A 16,827-nucleotide genomic window follows, 5' to 3' on the forward strand; every position below is an offset into this window, starting at 1 on the left:
TCCCTGTAGCAATGGAAATGCTTTCCTTAATGATCTTCACCTTGCATCCTTGCCTCTCCAAATTAACACTATGGTACTTTAAATAATGTAAGGATTTGGATCTAAAAATGGATTAATCCACTGACTGATTTATAGCTTAGTGAGCTATTGGGAGGTAGTGGAAACTTCAGGAGGCTTTGGCCCTTTCTTCTCCACCTCTCTACTTCCTAGCAGCCATGAGGTGAGAGCTTTGCTCTATGACATGATGTTCGACCATACCACAGGCCCTCAACAATGGAGGTAAGAAACCATGGAATGAAACCTCTGAAAATGAGCACCTTTCCTTCTTTAAAAATTGATTTTCTCAGGTATTTTTGTCATAATGAAAAACACAAGGAAGTTGATCAGATTATGTTGCTGTCTAACCTAAGGTTTCTCAGTGACCATTTTCTCCATTATCAAAGTTTTTATAATGGCTGACAAAATTCCACATAAAGGAATGTCCTACTATCTTATGCATCAACTCTCAGCCTCCACCAGAAATTCTCCCTCTTCCAGATTCCAAACCAGAAAAACACATAAAACATTCTAGAAGTATTCTACTAAATACTGAATCTAAAAAGATAGGAAAATAAAAGATTTTTTAAATTTTACTTTGCCTTGTATTTGCATATACTATTATATTGATAATATTATTATCAACATCACCATTTCTCTGGAAGCAGAAAAGCAACTTAACAATAGGGACATCATTAAGCTTTCACACATACTCATGGACTTTATTTTTTTAATACAAAATGAGCTCCTAAAAATGTGTATAAAAGTGGACTTTGTTTTTAAACCAGAGCCTTTTTCAAATAGTGGGAAAGTAGGGACTAGACAACAAATGCTATAATGATAATGAGGTTATTAGCAGTCTTGAAAGAAAAGTAGATCCTCTTGTCAAAAATAAATTGTATTGTAAAGAGATTTTTTTTCAAAAAGCCAAAATGATATAAAAATATAGATAAATGGAGTGTATGTATTTTTTTTCTGGGTGCTAGGGATTGAATCCAGGGCCTCATGTGCTCTACCAGAGAGCTACACACTCTGCCCCTTGTAGTGTGGTTCTCATTTACTTTGACAAAAAGTCTTGCTTATAAAGCAGGTTGGACTTGAATGTACAATCCTTCTGCCACAGCCTCCCAAGGGCTGAGATAATAGGCATGTGTTACAATATCTGGTCCTTAGAGTATGTTTTTATCTTTGTAGTACTGTAAAGCTAGATGGAATTCATGGAGAGTCACAGACTAGTTTCTATAAAAATTCAAAACTTCAGTTATATTTTAAAAAACCACTATTGCTAAATCTAAAATCAATTTCACAAGATAAAAAGTAGAAATATTATCTGTCCCAAAATTGAGAAAAGTCACATGTATAAAGAGAAACATGTCAATAATAAAATAGTAAACATCAATAAAAGATTAAAGGCTAGCACACCAGAAATGTACAATTTGTCGAAGAAAAAAACGAAAATAAAAATATACTCAACCTAGAGTATTCAAAAATGTGAAGAAAAATAATGATCTACATCGCTTAAGCTATGTAACTGAGAAGTGTTAATAAATAAAACTCAATGAGCTCTCTCACTTTTGAAGGGGTTGCATTTTGGCCCTAATTGTTCTATCTAGAGAGCAACTGCTACATAAGTATCAAAAATGTTTAAAGTACCTATTTGGTTGAGTTTAGAATTTTCAACAGTATTTAGCTAAGGACAGAATCAAATTAACTTTAAAAATTGTACATGTAAGAATTTACACAGTGTCATCACTGATAAATTTAAAATACAAATAACCTAAATATCTACTAAAATAGCTTGTTCACTAAATTAAGTTGTAATATATATTTTTACAGTGGGAATTTATATAGGCACTAATTATTGGCATGAAATAGTGATTTATTTAGTGAAAAAAGGTTCTAAGTTTCAAATAGCACATATTTTATGATTCAAAACTATGGTTAGGATTTAGTTAATTATACTGCTTAGATTTTCTATATGTGAGTTACCTTTTACAAGCAGACAAAGTGGAAAGTGTATTTTCACACAAGTGAAATGCTAGCAAACTTAGAATATATATCTGTGTCTGCTGGGAACTTCAGCTCCTCATTTATGGTCGTAGAACAGGATAGGAAAAGGATGGTAAAGGGACTGTTTGGTGATTTATGCTAAATGAGTTTAGTATATTTTGTAGATAACTCAAATTGAAGTATCAGACTATATGCTTTCTATTCAGCTACTTGGTGGTGGAATTTTTCTTTTGCCTAAGCTGTATAGAAACCATTATTATCATAAACTATCAAGAAAAATTAAAAACCCTTTTCCAAATTCAACAAACTAAAAAATTAGCTAGGTAAAATAATTACCTGTCTCCCTTTGGCTTTCTTTTTTGTAGTGTCTTCCCTTTGGGTCTTCTTTCACTTCCTAAACATGGGCTCCCACCTGGTCCCGTTACCCGTATTGATTCAAGGCCTTTGGAAGATTTCTTAAATGTGAATTCAACTGGTTCTCCTTCTTTCAAACTTCTAAATCCTTCCATGAAAAGTTTGCTCTGTAAAAAGTGGGGAAACAAGAGGAAGGAGAGATGATGATTATAAATTATGCCTATAAAGATTTGCAAAGCAAGTTATCTGTTGTCTATAGCAAAGGAATTAAAAAATAATTATCTCTGAAACTAATACACATTTAATGTTTACGATGTCAATGCTGACATAGGGAGAATAAGCTACTACCATGTTTTAAAAAAGCAATTTGGTCACACAAAAATTTAAAGTACAAATTCTTTGACTTGGGCTGGGATATAGCTCAATGGCAAGCGCTTGCCTAGCAAGTGCAACGTCCTGGGGGTTTGATCCCCAGTACCAAAAAAAAAAAAAAAAAAAAAGAAAAGAAAAGACAAAAAATATTATTTAACTTAGTTATTTCATTATAAAGAATCCACTATTAATAAATATTTTTTATTTTCATGGGAAAAAGGCAGTCTGGTTAAAAAAAAATTACCACCATCTAATGCTCATTAAATCTCACAGATAAAACAGATTATAATAGTCCTAAGATATAACATCATTAAGGCATTAATATTAATATTAGATCTATATATACTGCCAGAGGAAGAGTAAAATAATAAACGTGACAAATGATGTATCACCATAATGCAATTTTAAAATGTTGTTAAAAGAAACAGGTTTATTTCTGTAGAGATGGTATATGGCACAGGACAATGAGTCAGGCAAAATAATTTCCACCAGTTCTGTTTGAGAAGGTGGGGGAAATTTCCTACATTTACTTTACTGCACATTTTGAGCTTTTTACAAAAAATGTTGTATTTTGTCATTTGAAACTCAGTTGATTTTTTGCTAAAAATATTTTCAATAAAAATTACAGACTTTGGGGCTGGGGATATGGCCTAGTGGCAAGAGAGCTTGCCTCGTATACATGAGGCCCTGGGTTCGATTCCCCAGCACCACATATACAGAAAATGGCCAGAAGTGGCGCTGTGGCTCAAGTGGCAGAGTGCTAGCCTTGAGCAAAAAGGAAGCCAGGGACAGTGCTCAGGCCCTGAGTCCAAGGCCCAGGACTGGCCAAAAAAAAAAAAAAAAAAAATTACAGCCTTTGGGCTTGGCCACGTGGATACTGTATATGTTCTTGATACATTGTGTATTGTATATATGTCTACCTGACCTAGGGAAGGGAAAGAGAAACAGGGTGTAAGATATCACAAGAAATGTACACACTGCCCTACTATGTAACTGTACCCTTTTTGCATAACACCTTGTCAAAAAATTTGTGTTCAATTAATAAATAAATTAAATTTAAAAAATAAAATTACAGCCTTGATTTCAAATACTTTGTTTTTTTCAATATTAATTTCCTTATCATGATGAATATACTGCTTCAAAACATACCGAAAACAAATTTTGAAATCATTAATTTACATACTTAAATCCTATAGTGTATATTTTACAGATCCAGTTTAGTGTACAGGGTTTGTAAAAGCCTTTCCTGAATTCCAGGAGGCAATTCAGAAATTCAACTTGGGGAGGGGCAAGTAAAAATAAATTCCTTTGCTTATAAAATTAAGCTTGCTATTGTTATTTTATTACAAAACAGAAAACTGCCAAATACAATAGCTAAATACAGTGATTCCCCACACCCAACCCACAGTTTCACTTTGTTTCAGTCACCTGAGGTCAACAATGGTCAGAAATAATTTACATATTTCAGACTGCATGATGTAGTCAGTAGCCAACCTACTCAGAACATGAATCATCTGTTCATCCCACTAAATGCCCATTATTAGTCAACAACCTACTGGTTATCAGTTCAACAGGTGGTACTCTAGGGCCTTACAGGGCAAGATAGTGATGCCAACAATTCACACATACCAAAAAAGTAGCTTCCAAGTGCTTTCTTTAAGTGAAAGGCAAAAAGTTCTTAATAAGAAAAGAAAACCATATGCTGAGGTTGCTAAAAGCAACACTAAGACCAAATCTAGCCAAGTGTTTGACATTCAAGCTTCTTAGTAGGCAGAAGAAATTAAGATCTTCCACCCAGTCAAAAAGTTTTCAAAGCTATCTTAAAATTGCTGGACCTGGTGGTATACCTGACATCCTAGCTATATGGGAAGAGTAATGCCTGGATCAGGCATTAACAAGATATCATATTTGAAAAATAAATAATTAAAGGTCTTGCTTCTCTGCTCAAGTGCTGGAAAACCTGTCAGGTAAAAATACAAGGCTCATTTCAAGCCCAGTACTGCAAAAAAGGGGGAAGGGGGGAGGGGGAGGGCGGGAAATTCACATGGGTTTTTGCTTTGGTAATTCAAATTACAGCCACTATGGATAACAGGTGCTTAGTGAAAATGGAAACAATATTATTTTTATATTTATTAAGAAGAAAAAAAAACGCAGCATATACACAACTTAGTATTACAGTACCTTTCCTAGATCATTCATGATTTCGTGTATCTGTTGGACATCTTAGAATGCATATCCAACAAATAAAGGAACATTGCTAACATTGTAATTAAAATAATTACATGGAATAAATAAAAAAGTATTTCAAATTTTAATGAAAAAGGAGAGTACTCATTGTGAAAGTAATGCATAAACAATTATTAAATGCATTTTATTTTATCACAAGTCACTGAACATAATGAAATTTTTCATGCTGAAGTCTGAAATTTGACAGCTTCTTTTCTGCTGTCTGATGGTATGTAGTGGGGGAAAAGATTCACAGGTGCCTATACGCTTTAAAATAACAAATCATTTTAAAAGCTTTTAAAACTATTTTGAAACATCTCTCCTACTTTCTATACACTAATTACAGAGTTCTCTTGCTTTCATTCCTTTCCCATTCAAGGTAGCACAGATTATTTCTTTTCAATCACATAACATACAGTTCAGCTGTTGAAACAGTTAAGCATGAAAGAACAGCAGTTTTAATTACAGATATCAAATATTTGCATATTTTACTACTAAAACAAAAATTCTGTCACTTATTTGTCTTCTATTATTTCCTAGAATACAATGCACATTCACCTTCTTTTGAGTTCATTTTCCATTATTAAGATTTTTGATAACTATCATTTGTAAGTAAACTGCTTTTCCAAATATGAAGTAAAATTCTGGCTCTTTTAGACTACTAAATTTTGGCTAGTCTTCATGACACTCTGTTAGAATATTTTTACTTCATCATACATGTTACTAAGGCCATTTAGGTATATAAAACTAACAAGAAATAATATAAATTACAATGTATAGCAAAAAAGGCAAGAACTCCCAGAGAATATCTCTCTTTGCTATTTTACCAAAAGAGCTGGGCTGGGAATATGGCCTAGTGGTAGAGTGCTTGCATCACATACAAAAGAGCTAAAATGTGAGAGATTTATTAAAAGGTAAAGAATTATCTAATTATATTTGATCACAAAAATCAACTGTGAATTTTTATTAAAGGGTCCTTTAATTTTCTAGTCATACTGATGACACTCTTTAGTTGTAACTAAACTACGTATTGACTCCTGTGCATTCTTAACTCACAATTTTTTTCATCTACCATTCATGTCACTGAATTGCCATTACCCTACCTACTTCAAGCCCCAGTATCTCCTACCAGGATAAGGATACTCATTTCTGCATTGATATTTCCACATCAAGTCTCTCAAATCCATAGCACTTTTCATCGCTGCCCATTCTCTCTGAATGAGTTTATTAGTCTTTATCTCAGCAATCTGCAATACCACTCTTAGATTATAGGTGAGATCATTCATACCCATATCTCTACTCTAAACAAACAACCCCTCCTTTAGTAATACTGGCTTACATGAACTTCCATGAAGATCGTCTCACCTCTATATCCCACCCAGATTATTCTGGTTATTGGGCACACTCTCCTACTCATAGTAACCTATGAAAATCTTCAAGACGTAATTCAAAAAATTCCTCATTCATCATTCTCAGTTGCCCCAATCTAGACACTCTTATCTTTCACTTGATTTTTTTTCATGTAGAGTTTACAGTGCATTGCTCTGCTATGCAAATAACTGTGTACATCTCCCATCATATTTTGCTCCTTTGGGATTATCTTGTAATGAAGGCTAATGAATGTGCTGTATATATGCAATTCTAGGTTTGGCGTCATTGAAATCAAAGATTATTTGAAATCTTATTTTCAAAAATACATAAAATCATGAACCAAACTCTGTAAGTGAGTTGCTCATGCAAAGTCAAATTGTCTGGATCTTACTTCTGCTATAAGAAATAAATTCTTAAAAAAGAAAGAAAGAAAGAAAGAAATTATTGCTGGGCACTGGTAACACCTGTAATACTAGCTACTCGGGAGATCTGAAGATCACGGTTCAAAGCCCGCCTGAGTAGGAAAGTCCAACAGATTCTTATCTCCAATTAACCACAGAAAACCTGAAGTGACAGCTGCAGCTCTAAGTGATAGAGCACTAGACTTAAGCAAAAGAGCTCAGGGGCAGTTCCCGGGACCTGACTTCAAGCCCCGTGACTATCAATCAATCCTTTTATGTTTAATGTCGAGATAACACTATATTTAATTTTTCTGGAATAAAATCTAGACAACATTGTAATAGTTTAAGACAGTAAAACTATCCTTCTTCTGACTCCACTCAAAGTTAATATGTATTTAATTTCCTTGTTTGTCCTTTTTTCTATGCATTCTTTCTAAGGAAAAATCATCCACACTTGATATGCCTCATCCATGAATGCAAATTGATGACTACCTAGACAAGGCAGGGACTTCTGGTGTTTGGACTTAACCTTTACATCTGTCCCATTCGCTTAGACAAAACATAGGAAATTCAGTATAGGGAGAATAACTACTACCCAGTGAATAAGCAAACAAAGGAATGACCAAATGAATGAAGAACATTTAAAAAACTGCTAACAGCTGGGTGCTGATAGCTCAGGTCTGTAATCCTAGCTACTCAGGAGGCTGAGATCTAAGGATAGCAGTTGAAAACCAGCCCTCAGAAAGAAAGTCCTTGAGACTCTTATCTTCAATTAATCACAGAAAAGGCCAGAGTGGCACTGTGGCTCAAGTAAGAGAGTGCTAGCCTTGAGCAAATGGAGCTCAGGGACAGCTTCCAGACCCAGAGTTCAAGCCTCAGGACCTGAAAAAACAAACAAAACAAAAGGAACAACAATAACAAAAGAAACTGCTAACAGCTGGGGCACTGGTGTCTCAGACCTGTGTCTAAGAACTGTAATGTTAGCTGCTCTGGAGGCTGAGGTCTGAGGGTCATGGTTTGAAACCAACCTAGACAGGAAAATCTGAGACTCTTATTTCCAATTAAACATCAAAGAGCCTGAAGCAGAGAAGTGGCTCAGGTGTTAAAGTGCTGGCTTTGAGCATAAATGCTCAGGGACAGTACCCAGGCCCAAGTTCAAGCTCCAGGATTGGCAGAAAAAGAAAAAACAAAACAACAACAAAAACCTGCTAGCATACCTATGATATCATACCTATGTTATCAGCTTACAACGGGACAAGGCAATTCTGACCATGCAACGTAAGTTATTTCAACTAACTCCTTCAATTTATGCTCATCCTATTCCAACCAAGTAGGGTTTCCTTTCCTTTTGCCTCCCTTTATTTCAATTTTTAAAAATTCATTGTGGCACAAACATATTACATAGTCATAAAAAGATGGGCTTTCATTTTTCTTCCTGCTCACTCTCTCTCGCTCACTGTCTGTCTGTCTGTCTCTCTCTCTCTCTCTCTCTCTCTCTCTCTCTCTTGCTTAAAAGAGACATGACAGAAATGTGGAATTAAATGAGAATAGGAAAAACATACGTATTTGTCAAGTATTTCTACCTCTGGTTAGGAATATTTACTGTATTTTTTACCTGTCTCTTTGATCTATGTTTTCTCTTTTCTGTAACAGAATCGGGAAGACACTTAAGTTTTGCTGTAGTGCAATACGGTAGCAAGAAAGGAGATAAGAATATATCTCCTTTCTTAGTGTAAGCTGATTCTAGTTCAAGGTGGTAGGTTGAATAGAAAATGAGAGAGTAACATGCATCAGAGAAATCAAAATGGAAAACATTATGGAAGCAAATGCAGAGAGTTGATGTTCAATTTTAATCTCATTCCTCCTACTTACAAATTCAAGTTGTACAACCACACAGAGATCTAAAAAGAAATAAAAGCAAAAACAAAACAACAAACCACCCAGAAACCAAACCTCAGTTCCCTTATCTATAAACCAATATTACCTAATATCTTCTAGGAATAAAAACTACCTGCTACAGTTATTACTTAGGTCCCAAATAATCAATGTAAAATGTCTAGAACAGTGCTTAGCATAATATTTAGTTCATATTGTTACTCTGTTAAAGACCTAGTATGCTCCCCTACCTGAAGGCAATGGCAGTGAAAGGGGAGGTGGGAGAAAATGAACATATATTAAGATTCTGTGACCAGCACCATGCTGAGGATTTTCCCCTGCCTTTCACTTAATCCAATCTATCTTTACCTCTGACCCTCACTGGGCAAATGTCTGTATCAAAGCCTTTTCATAACACCCTTATGTACAGAGACTCTATAACAAATATTGTTCCAACTATGTACCTAGTATATCACCACTATCAGCAATTATCATATTGTGTTACAATGTGTGTTTGTTTTTCTGTAAGGTTTTAAGTTTCTTGGAAGGAAATACAATTTTTCACTTACTGAAAACCATCCCAGAAACACAGCTGATGATCAATATGTTTGAGGCAGAGGGAGATAATCAGAATAGTGGGGGAAGGGAGGGCAAGGAAGAGAGGGAGACAGAGAATAAAAACTAGCTGTAACGTTTTCTTTTCAAGTCTAGGAACTCCTATTTAATGATAGGAAAACCACAACTCAAAGCTGTGCCTTTGATACTGAAAATCCATAAAAACCAAGATGACTAGTATAACATTCTCTGGTATATTTCAATCATTCATCAATAACACACTAAATATCAGAATCTTAAAGCTTTGGCTTCTAGTAAGCCCCTTATTCAACCCATGCCTTTATCCTTTCATGTTCTTGACCTTGAAAAATTAACAGGTCCTTCCCATCCTAGAGATGACCTGCTTTCAGTCTATTAAAATGCATTCTTTTGTAATAAACTGTCCAACCACCTAAAAAATAATTAACCATAAAACTTATTTGCTAATATAACAAATTATAGGAAATTAATTCTTTTATGGTAGACATTGCATTTTATTGCTCCTCTTTGAAACTAAGAACTTAATAGATGGCAGCTAAATAAGTAGAGACATGGCTCAAGTGGTAAGAATACCAGTCAAGAGTGAAAAAGCCAAGTGAGCCTGGAGCTGGTGGCCCATGCCTGTAATTCTACTTAGGAGGCTGAAATCTGAGACTTGCAGTGTGAGGCCAGCTCAGGCAGGAAAGTCCATGGGACTCTCATCTCCAATGAAATGAGGAGAAGTGGGGTTGGGGGGTGAGGAGGAAGAGGAGGAGGAGGAGGAGGAGGAGGAGGAGGAGGAGGAGGAGGAGGAGGAGCCAACATCACCAAAGTGTAGCTGTGGTTCAAGTGGTAGATTGCCAGCCTTGAGCAAAAAAGCACAGGGACAACTCTCAGGCCCTGAGTTCAAGCCCCCCCCCACCCCAAAAAAACAAGTGAGAGTAAAACCCTGAGTTCAAGCCCCAGTACCAACTGTATACGTATAAGGAAGAAAGTAGTAAGATCAAACATCAATGAAGTAAGGAAAAGCAAGAAGAAACAAAAAAAAAAAGCTTTAAAAGCCAGTGCTTTCAACAAAACTGATAAAACCTGGGGAAAACTAACAAGAGAGAAATAAAGATCTATAAAACTCGAGAATCAAAGTGGAGTTACCATTACCAATCTAACATTCATCCAAAGAAATATTATGAATAAATAAATGATTTAGTAAGATAGATAACTTTAAACAATGACAAGTCTTCAAAAAATGACACTGTGAGTTGTGCTGTTTTTGCTTTTCATTTGCAAAACCTCTCCCCTTACTCCCATAGCCCTTGTCATTTTTCTGTGACTAGAATAATATAATTGCACTTCAAGCCTCAGAAGCCAGCCTCAGAAACTGACACCTCTCTCCTTTTCACCTACCCCTACTTTCTTTTTATTTGTTCTTTCATTTTTCCTAAGGCAGGTCAGAGACCAAAATGTACTCAAATCTTTCCTTAACTTGTAGCTGCTAGCCATAAAAGAAATTCTCTGAGCTATCTTGTCTGAGAGTTGATCATAGGACCCCCATTTCAGAAGGGGTCCTGTTTCTACCCTCAAGGAAGGAATGCTGCAGATAGGATAAGAATCTGAACAGACAGGCCTTTCTGGGTTTCCCTACTGCAATTTATTAGCTTTATCACATCTTTTTTACCCATTCACACTGCCACATGGTTGCTCAAGCTTCAATAATGCCTATTCAACAGAGTCTTCATAAAAACTCAAAGGGTCAGGATTTGGAGAATTGAAACATGGACACTTTCAGGAAGATGAACAAGAACTCATTAACCAGTGAGAAAGGTGTTGCGCTATTGTCCTCCTGCACCGAGGGTCCTCTCAGACCTCGCTCTATTCCTGCTGTATCCACTTATGTAAGTGCAGTGAGACCTGATGCCTGAGTTCGAGTAAAATGAGCCATTCTAATAAAATAACTCAACTCAGGGAAGAGCTGTGTGAACCCCAGTTTATAGTCTCTCAGTCAAAAGTCTCAGAGGTTTAGGCTTGCCACTGGGTCTGAATTTGGGGCAGTTTTGTGGACTGAGTTTTCAACCTATGGGATACAATATCTCTGGCTAGAAATGGAATTACAGGAGGCCTAGTTGTGCACTTGATGGTGAGGTGAAATAAAAAATTTGAAGATCACAAAAATGATCTGGATTGCAAATACATAAAACGAGAAAAACAAGTATTAGTTTGATTTTTCTATTCTCTGAAACTGACATAAAATAACAAAAAACCCCAAAATACAATAAAAAGTAAAGTGGAATGCCTATACTCTTAGCTACTCAGGGTAGGATCTAAGAGCATCTAGATTTGAAAATTGTGGTTGAAAGCCAGCTCAGGCAGAAAAACTTGCAAAATTCTATATCCAACTAACCAGAAAAATGCTGGACTAGAGGTTTGGCTCAAGTGGTAAAGTCCTAATGGTGAGCAAAAGATTCAAGAAAGCGAGTGGCCTTGAATTCAAGAATTGTACTGGCAAAAGAAAGAAAAGAACAGAGAAAATAAAAAGAGGGGGAGGGAGGAAGACAAGAGGAAAAAGCAGAAAAGAAAAAAGAGAGGAAGAAAAGGAGGGAGGAGGGGAGAAAAAGAAAGGAGAGAGAGAGAGAATTCAAAGGAATTATCCATTAAATAGAACACTTTCCTCCTTAGATTAAGACATGAATTTTCACTTTTGTCACCTTTATCCAACCATAAACTAGAGGGCGGAGACACTATAATCAAGAAAACAGACAGCAATATTGGAAAGGATGGGGATCTGTCTCTATTTACAGAAAACAGACATATAAGTATTAAGGAATCCTTAAAGCAGCCACCAGAACTAATATATGAATTTAGCCAGTCTGATGACAGAGGATAATACACAAAAAAAATCTATTCTACATCTATGTAGTAACAAATATAACTACAAAATATAAATTGTAAAGGTATGACTTGTATCGAACACAAAATAACTGAGAAAATATTAAAAATGTCAAAATGCTTTACAGTAAAAACCACAGAATCTCCACACAAAAAAAATGTGGAGAGACATACCAAGTAATGCATTGATCTCAACCATTAAGTACACTAGGCTCTTTGCAAAAAAAAAAAAAAAATACATCAAGTCTGGAATTTACATAGAAATATAAGGATAAAGTAAACAAAGAATAGAACTGAGTCAGGTGGGGTGGCTTGAGTCTATAGTCCTAGCCACTAGGAAGGCGGAGATGGGAGATTGTGGTTCAAGGCCAAACTGGGGGATGAGGGGGAACCCTTGCACGATACTAACTCAACCAATGACTGACTGAGCAAGTAGTGCATGCCTGTCATTTCAGCACAGAAACACAAGAAAGAGTCTGGGCATAAAGACAGACCTATGTTGAAATTAACAGGCATGGTTCAAGTAAGTGACAAATGAAAATACAGGAAAATTTTGACATCGGGGTGGGGAAAGGCTTTTTAGAATGCAGAAAACATCTATGAGGAGACTTCAGCAAAATTAAAATCTTCTGGGCTGGAGAAATAGCTCAAAGGTAAATAAAGAACTTGCCCACTATAAACAAGGACCTGGGTTTGATCATAAGCACCACCAAAAAAACCCAAAAAAACTAAAGACGCCATTAAAAATAGGATTGAAGAAAAACTAGTCAAAAGAGACAAGGAGAGTTATTATGTAATGATAAAGGATGAACTCAGCAAGACAAAAATCCCCAAACAATTCTAAATACATACAAACCTAATATTGGGGCAACCAAATGTATAAAGTAAATATTATTAGACCTAAAAATAGACTCCAATATAATTAGATTAGGTAGGATTTGGGGAGGCACTGAGTTCAATCCCCAGTTTAAAAAAAAAAAGAAGAAGAAGAAAGAAAAAGAATAGGGAATTTAAAATCCCATTTTCAGCAAAGGACAGATTACTCAGACAGAAATACCAACAAGGAAATAGCAGAGTTCAATTATATCCTGGACCAATGAACCCAAAAAACATGTATAGATAATTCCATTTCTGAGCAGCAGAATATACAATCATCTCATCAATATATGGAAAATTCTCTAGGCTAGATCACAGAATTTGCCAGAAGCAAGTCTCAACCATTTTTTAAAAGCTGAATTCTTAGTTGGGAGCCAATGGCTCACACCTTTAATCCTAGCTACTTAGGAGGCTAAGATCTGAAGATCAGGGTTCAAAGCCAGCTTACACAGAAAAGTCCCTGTGAGACTCCAATTAAAAAACTGGAATTGGCACAGTGGCTCAAGCAGGAGAGAGCACTAGCCTTGAGCTGTAGAGCTCACTCAGGGACAGTGTCTGTCCCAGGCCTTGAGTTCAAGCCCCACAACTGGGAAAAAAAAAAAAAAAGACTGAATTCTTATCAACTATCTTTTGACCAGAATGCACTAAAACTACAAATCAATAACTAGAAAAGCTCTGCAAACTATACAAATATAGGAATTCAATAATTTACTATTAAATAACCATGAAGGGGAAAAATATCAACAGAGGGATTTAAATTTTCTGAAAACAAATGAAAATGAAGACACAACCACTAAAATATATTGGCTAGAACAAAAGCATTGATGACAGAAAAGTTTATAGCAACCAATATCAACACAAAAAGCAGAAACTTTTCAAATAAGCAACCTATCACTGCATCTCAAGGAACTAAGGAAAAAGACAAACCAAACATGTGCAACAAGAAAAAAATAAAGATCAGAGTAGAAATAAATGAAATATATCAAAAAAGTTACAGAAGAACTTGTTCTTTGAAAAACTAAGTGCAATTTGCAAAATTCCAGAAAGAAAGAAAGAAAGGAAGAAAGAAGAAAGAAAGAAAGAAAGAAAGAAAGAAAGAAAGAAAGAAAGAAAGAAAGAAAGAAAGAAAGAAAGAAAGAAAGAAAGAAAGGAAGGAAGGCGGGCTGGGAATATGGCCTAGTGGCAAGAGTGCTTGCCTCGTATACATGAGGCCCTGGGTTCGATTCCTCAGCACCACATACACAGAAAATGGCCAGAAGTGGCGCTGTGGCTCAAGAGGCAGAGTGCTAGCCTTGAGCAAAAAAAGCCAGGGACAGTGCTCAGGCCCTGAGTTCATGGCCTAGGACTGGCCAAAAAAAAAAAAAAAAAGAAAGGAAAGAAAGAAAGAAAGAGAGAGAGAGAAAGAGAGAGAGAAAGAAAGGAAGAAAGGAAGAAAGAGAGAGACAAAGAAAGAAGATTCAAATGAAATCAGAATGAAAAGGGAATCAGTACAACTTATTTCAAGAAATGCAAAGAATCATTAGAGATTACTGGGGAAAAAAACAAGCTGATTAATAACTTCACAGTAATGAACAAATTTCTGGAAACACATATATCTTACCAAAGCTAAGTAATGAAGAAACAGAAAAGCAAGCAGAATAACAAGATTAAATCTCTCATCAATGAAAACCCAGAATGAGATAGCATTAATGCTACATTCTATCAAACATTTACAAAGGAACTGATAACAGTTTTACTTAAATTGTTCCTAAAAGTTGAAATGAGTGACTTCTAAACACGTATTACTCTGATACCAACAGGCAGATATGAATACAATAAAGAGGAGAAAACTACAGGCTAGTAATATCTTTGATGAACACAGGAGCAAATTCCCCACAAAATAATAGCAACCTCATTTTAAGCATAAAGATCACCATGACAATACAAAATCTATCCCATTGATGCATATGGCTTGTTCCTTCATGATATAATTGCTGAACATTGTACTCCGTTTGGAAATGCTGAACACTTGCTAAGATTTAGAAAAAGAAAAGGATACTTGGTCTCACCACTGTTTTAAAATACAGTACTAGGAGTTCTTGCCAGAGCAGTAAAGCAAGAGAAAGAAATAAAAGACATGTAGATTGCAAAAGAAGTCAAATTATCATTGTAGAAAACAAGATGATACATAGAGAAAATTACAAGTTTACAATATTGTTTTGGCTGTTTGGGGACTCCTTGACATTTCAGTGAACTTCAAGATTGATTTTTTTTTATTTCTGTAAAAGAAAAAAATTAATGGGGCTTTCAAAGGGACAATGTGGAACCGGCATATAGCTTTTGTTAGTATTGGTATCTTAGCAATGAACATGAGATGCCTTTCCATTTATTTGTATTTGTTCCCATTTCTTTCAGTGATGTCATGCAGTTCTTACACTATGGATATTTTGGCTCCTAGGCTAATTTTATCCCTAAAACTTGTATTCATTTTGGAACTACTATAAATGGAATCATTCCTTAATGTAATTTTGAGATTATTTTATTCATGTGAAGAAGTGTAAATAAATTGGGGGGTATCTTGGACACTGAAACTTTACTGAATGTGTTCTAACAACTGTAGAGTATGTATGTATGTATGTATATACATATATATACATATATAATATATGTGTCTGTATATTTTTGTCTTCTATCAGTTTAGATCATTTTTATTTCTTTTCTCTTTCTAATTATTCAACTAGCACATCCCCAAATTAGGGGGGAAAGTGAACTGCATCTTTATCCTGTTGTTGGAAAACTAGATATAAATATGAAAAAGTATATTATTTTGAAAAGTTTTAAGTGACTGTATGAAAATCATTTTGTTTTACAACCTATGTATAAGACAGCAGGATATTATATGCCTTGGGAGAAAATCTTTATGGCTGATGGTGTGTTGGATGAAGAATTAACTAACACTCCTCCTCTAAAAAAAGAAAGAAAGAAAGAAAGAAAAATCTGTTCAAGTGCCCAGCCTGCTCCAATGATCACAGAAGGGTCACAAAGCCCCAGGGGATCTTTCCAGGCATGAAACAAGTTCCATATCTCTGCTCTAACTCTTTCATGGAAAAAAGTCAGTGGACATATATAAGTCAATGCCCTAATTTTACCATGTTGATGCTTTTATGTTACTACAAACATTCCAAAATAACTGGAAAGAATAGAAAAAGATAATTTTAAGCCAAGAGTTCATTAATTTATGTGTTATAAACTTTCTTCCCTCCCTGGACTTTAATATTGTATCTTAGAAAATTATCTCCCGGCTACAGATATTTTCTTGTTTTGTTATGTGAGATAAAAGTCTCATTATGTAAGCCCAGGCTGGCCTCAAACTCACAATTCTTCATAACTCCAGTTTCCACCACCGCCCTGTGGGTTTTTTTTTTTTTTTAATATCAAGAAAAACTGCCAGGAAAAGTGATACCTTCCCTGTAATTCCAGCAGTTGGTGGGCTGGCTACTAAGTAAGACTATGTCTCAAAAGAAAAAACAAAACAAACAAGCAAAAAAACAGAAAAGCTCCTTTCGTTACTAAGGATACCAGAATATCTTCTTAAATAACAAATCAACATTCAGCAATACTGTTTTCATTTCCAAAACATTCCCATTAGTATACTTTCTCTTGTCTCCTCTATTTGTTGGTCCTTCATCAATATTTTTTAGTAAGTTTTCCTTTCTCTTATACATATCCTTTACAACCCTGATCATTTGTCTTTTCTGACAAACTCATCAAACCTAAATAGTAGTTTCGAAAAGCAGTATCTGCTACTGGAAGAAAGCTTACACAAAAAGGATAATTACTCTCTGCACAAAGTCAGACTTCTCACGGCTTT

The 16,827-nt window shown here is 35.3% G+C and overlaps 1 protein-coding gene across 2 annotated transcripts in view; it reads right to left on the reverse strand.

The window, feature by feature from the left end:
- The window catches only part of Lin28b (lin-28 homolog B), a 77,697-nt gene that overhangs the window by 32,532 nt on the left and 28,338 nt on the right, over positions 1–16,827 (reverse strand). For both annotated transcript variants that reach the window (XM_048354597.1, XM_048354596.1), the window contains exon 3: positions 2,383–2,567. In XM_048354597.1, coding sequence (XP_048210554.1) covers positions 2,383–2,567 — 185 coding nt within the window. The remainder of the gene's footprint in view (positions 1–2,382; positions 2,568–16,827) is intronic.

This window comes from Perognathus longimembris, chromosome 9, assembly GCF_023159225.1.
Source record: "Perognathus longimembris pacificus isolate PPM17 chromosome 9, ASM2315922v1, whole genome shotgun sequence".
Taxonomy (NCBI): Eukaryota; Metazoa; Chordata; class Mammalia; order Rodentia; family Heteromyidae; genus Perognathus; species Perognathus longimembris.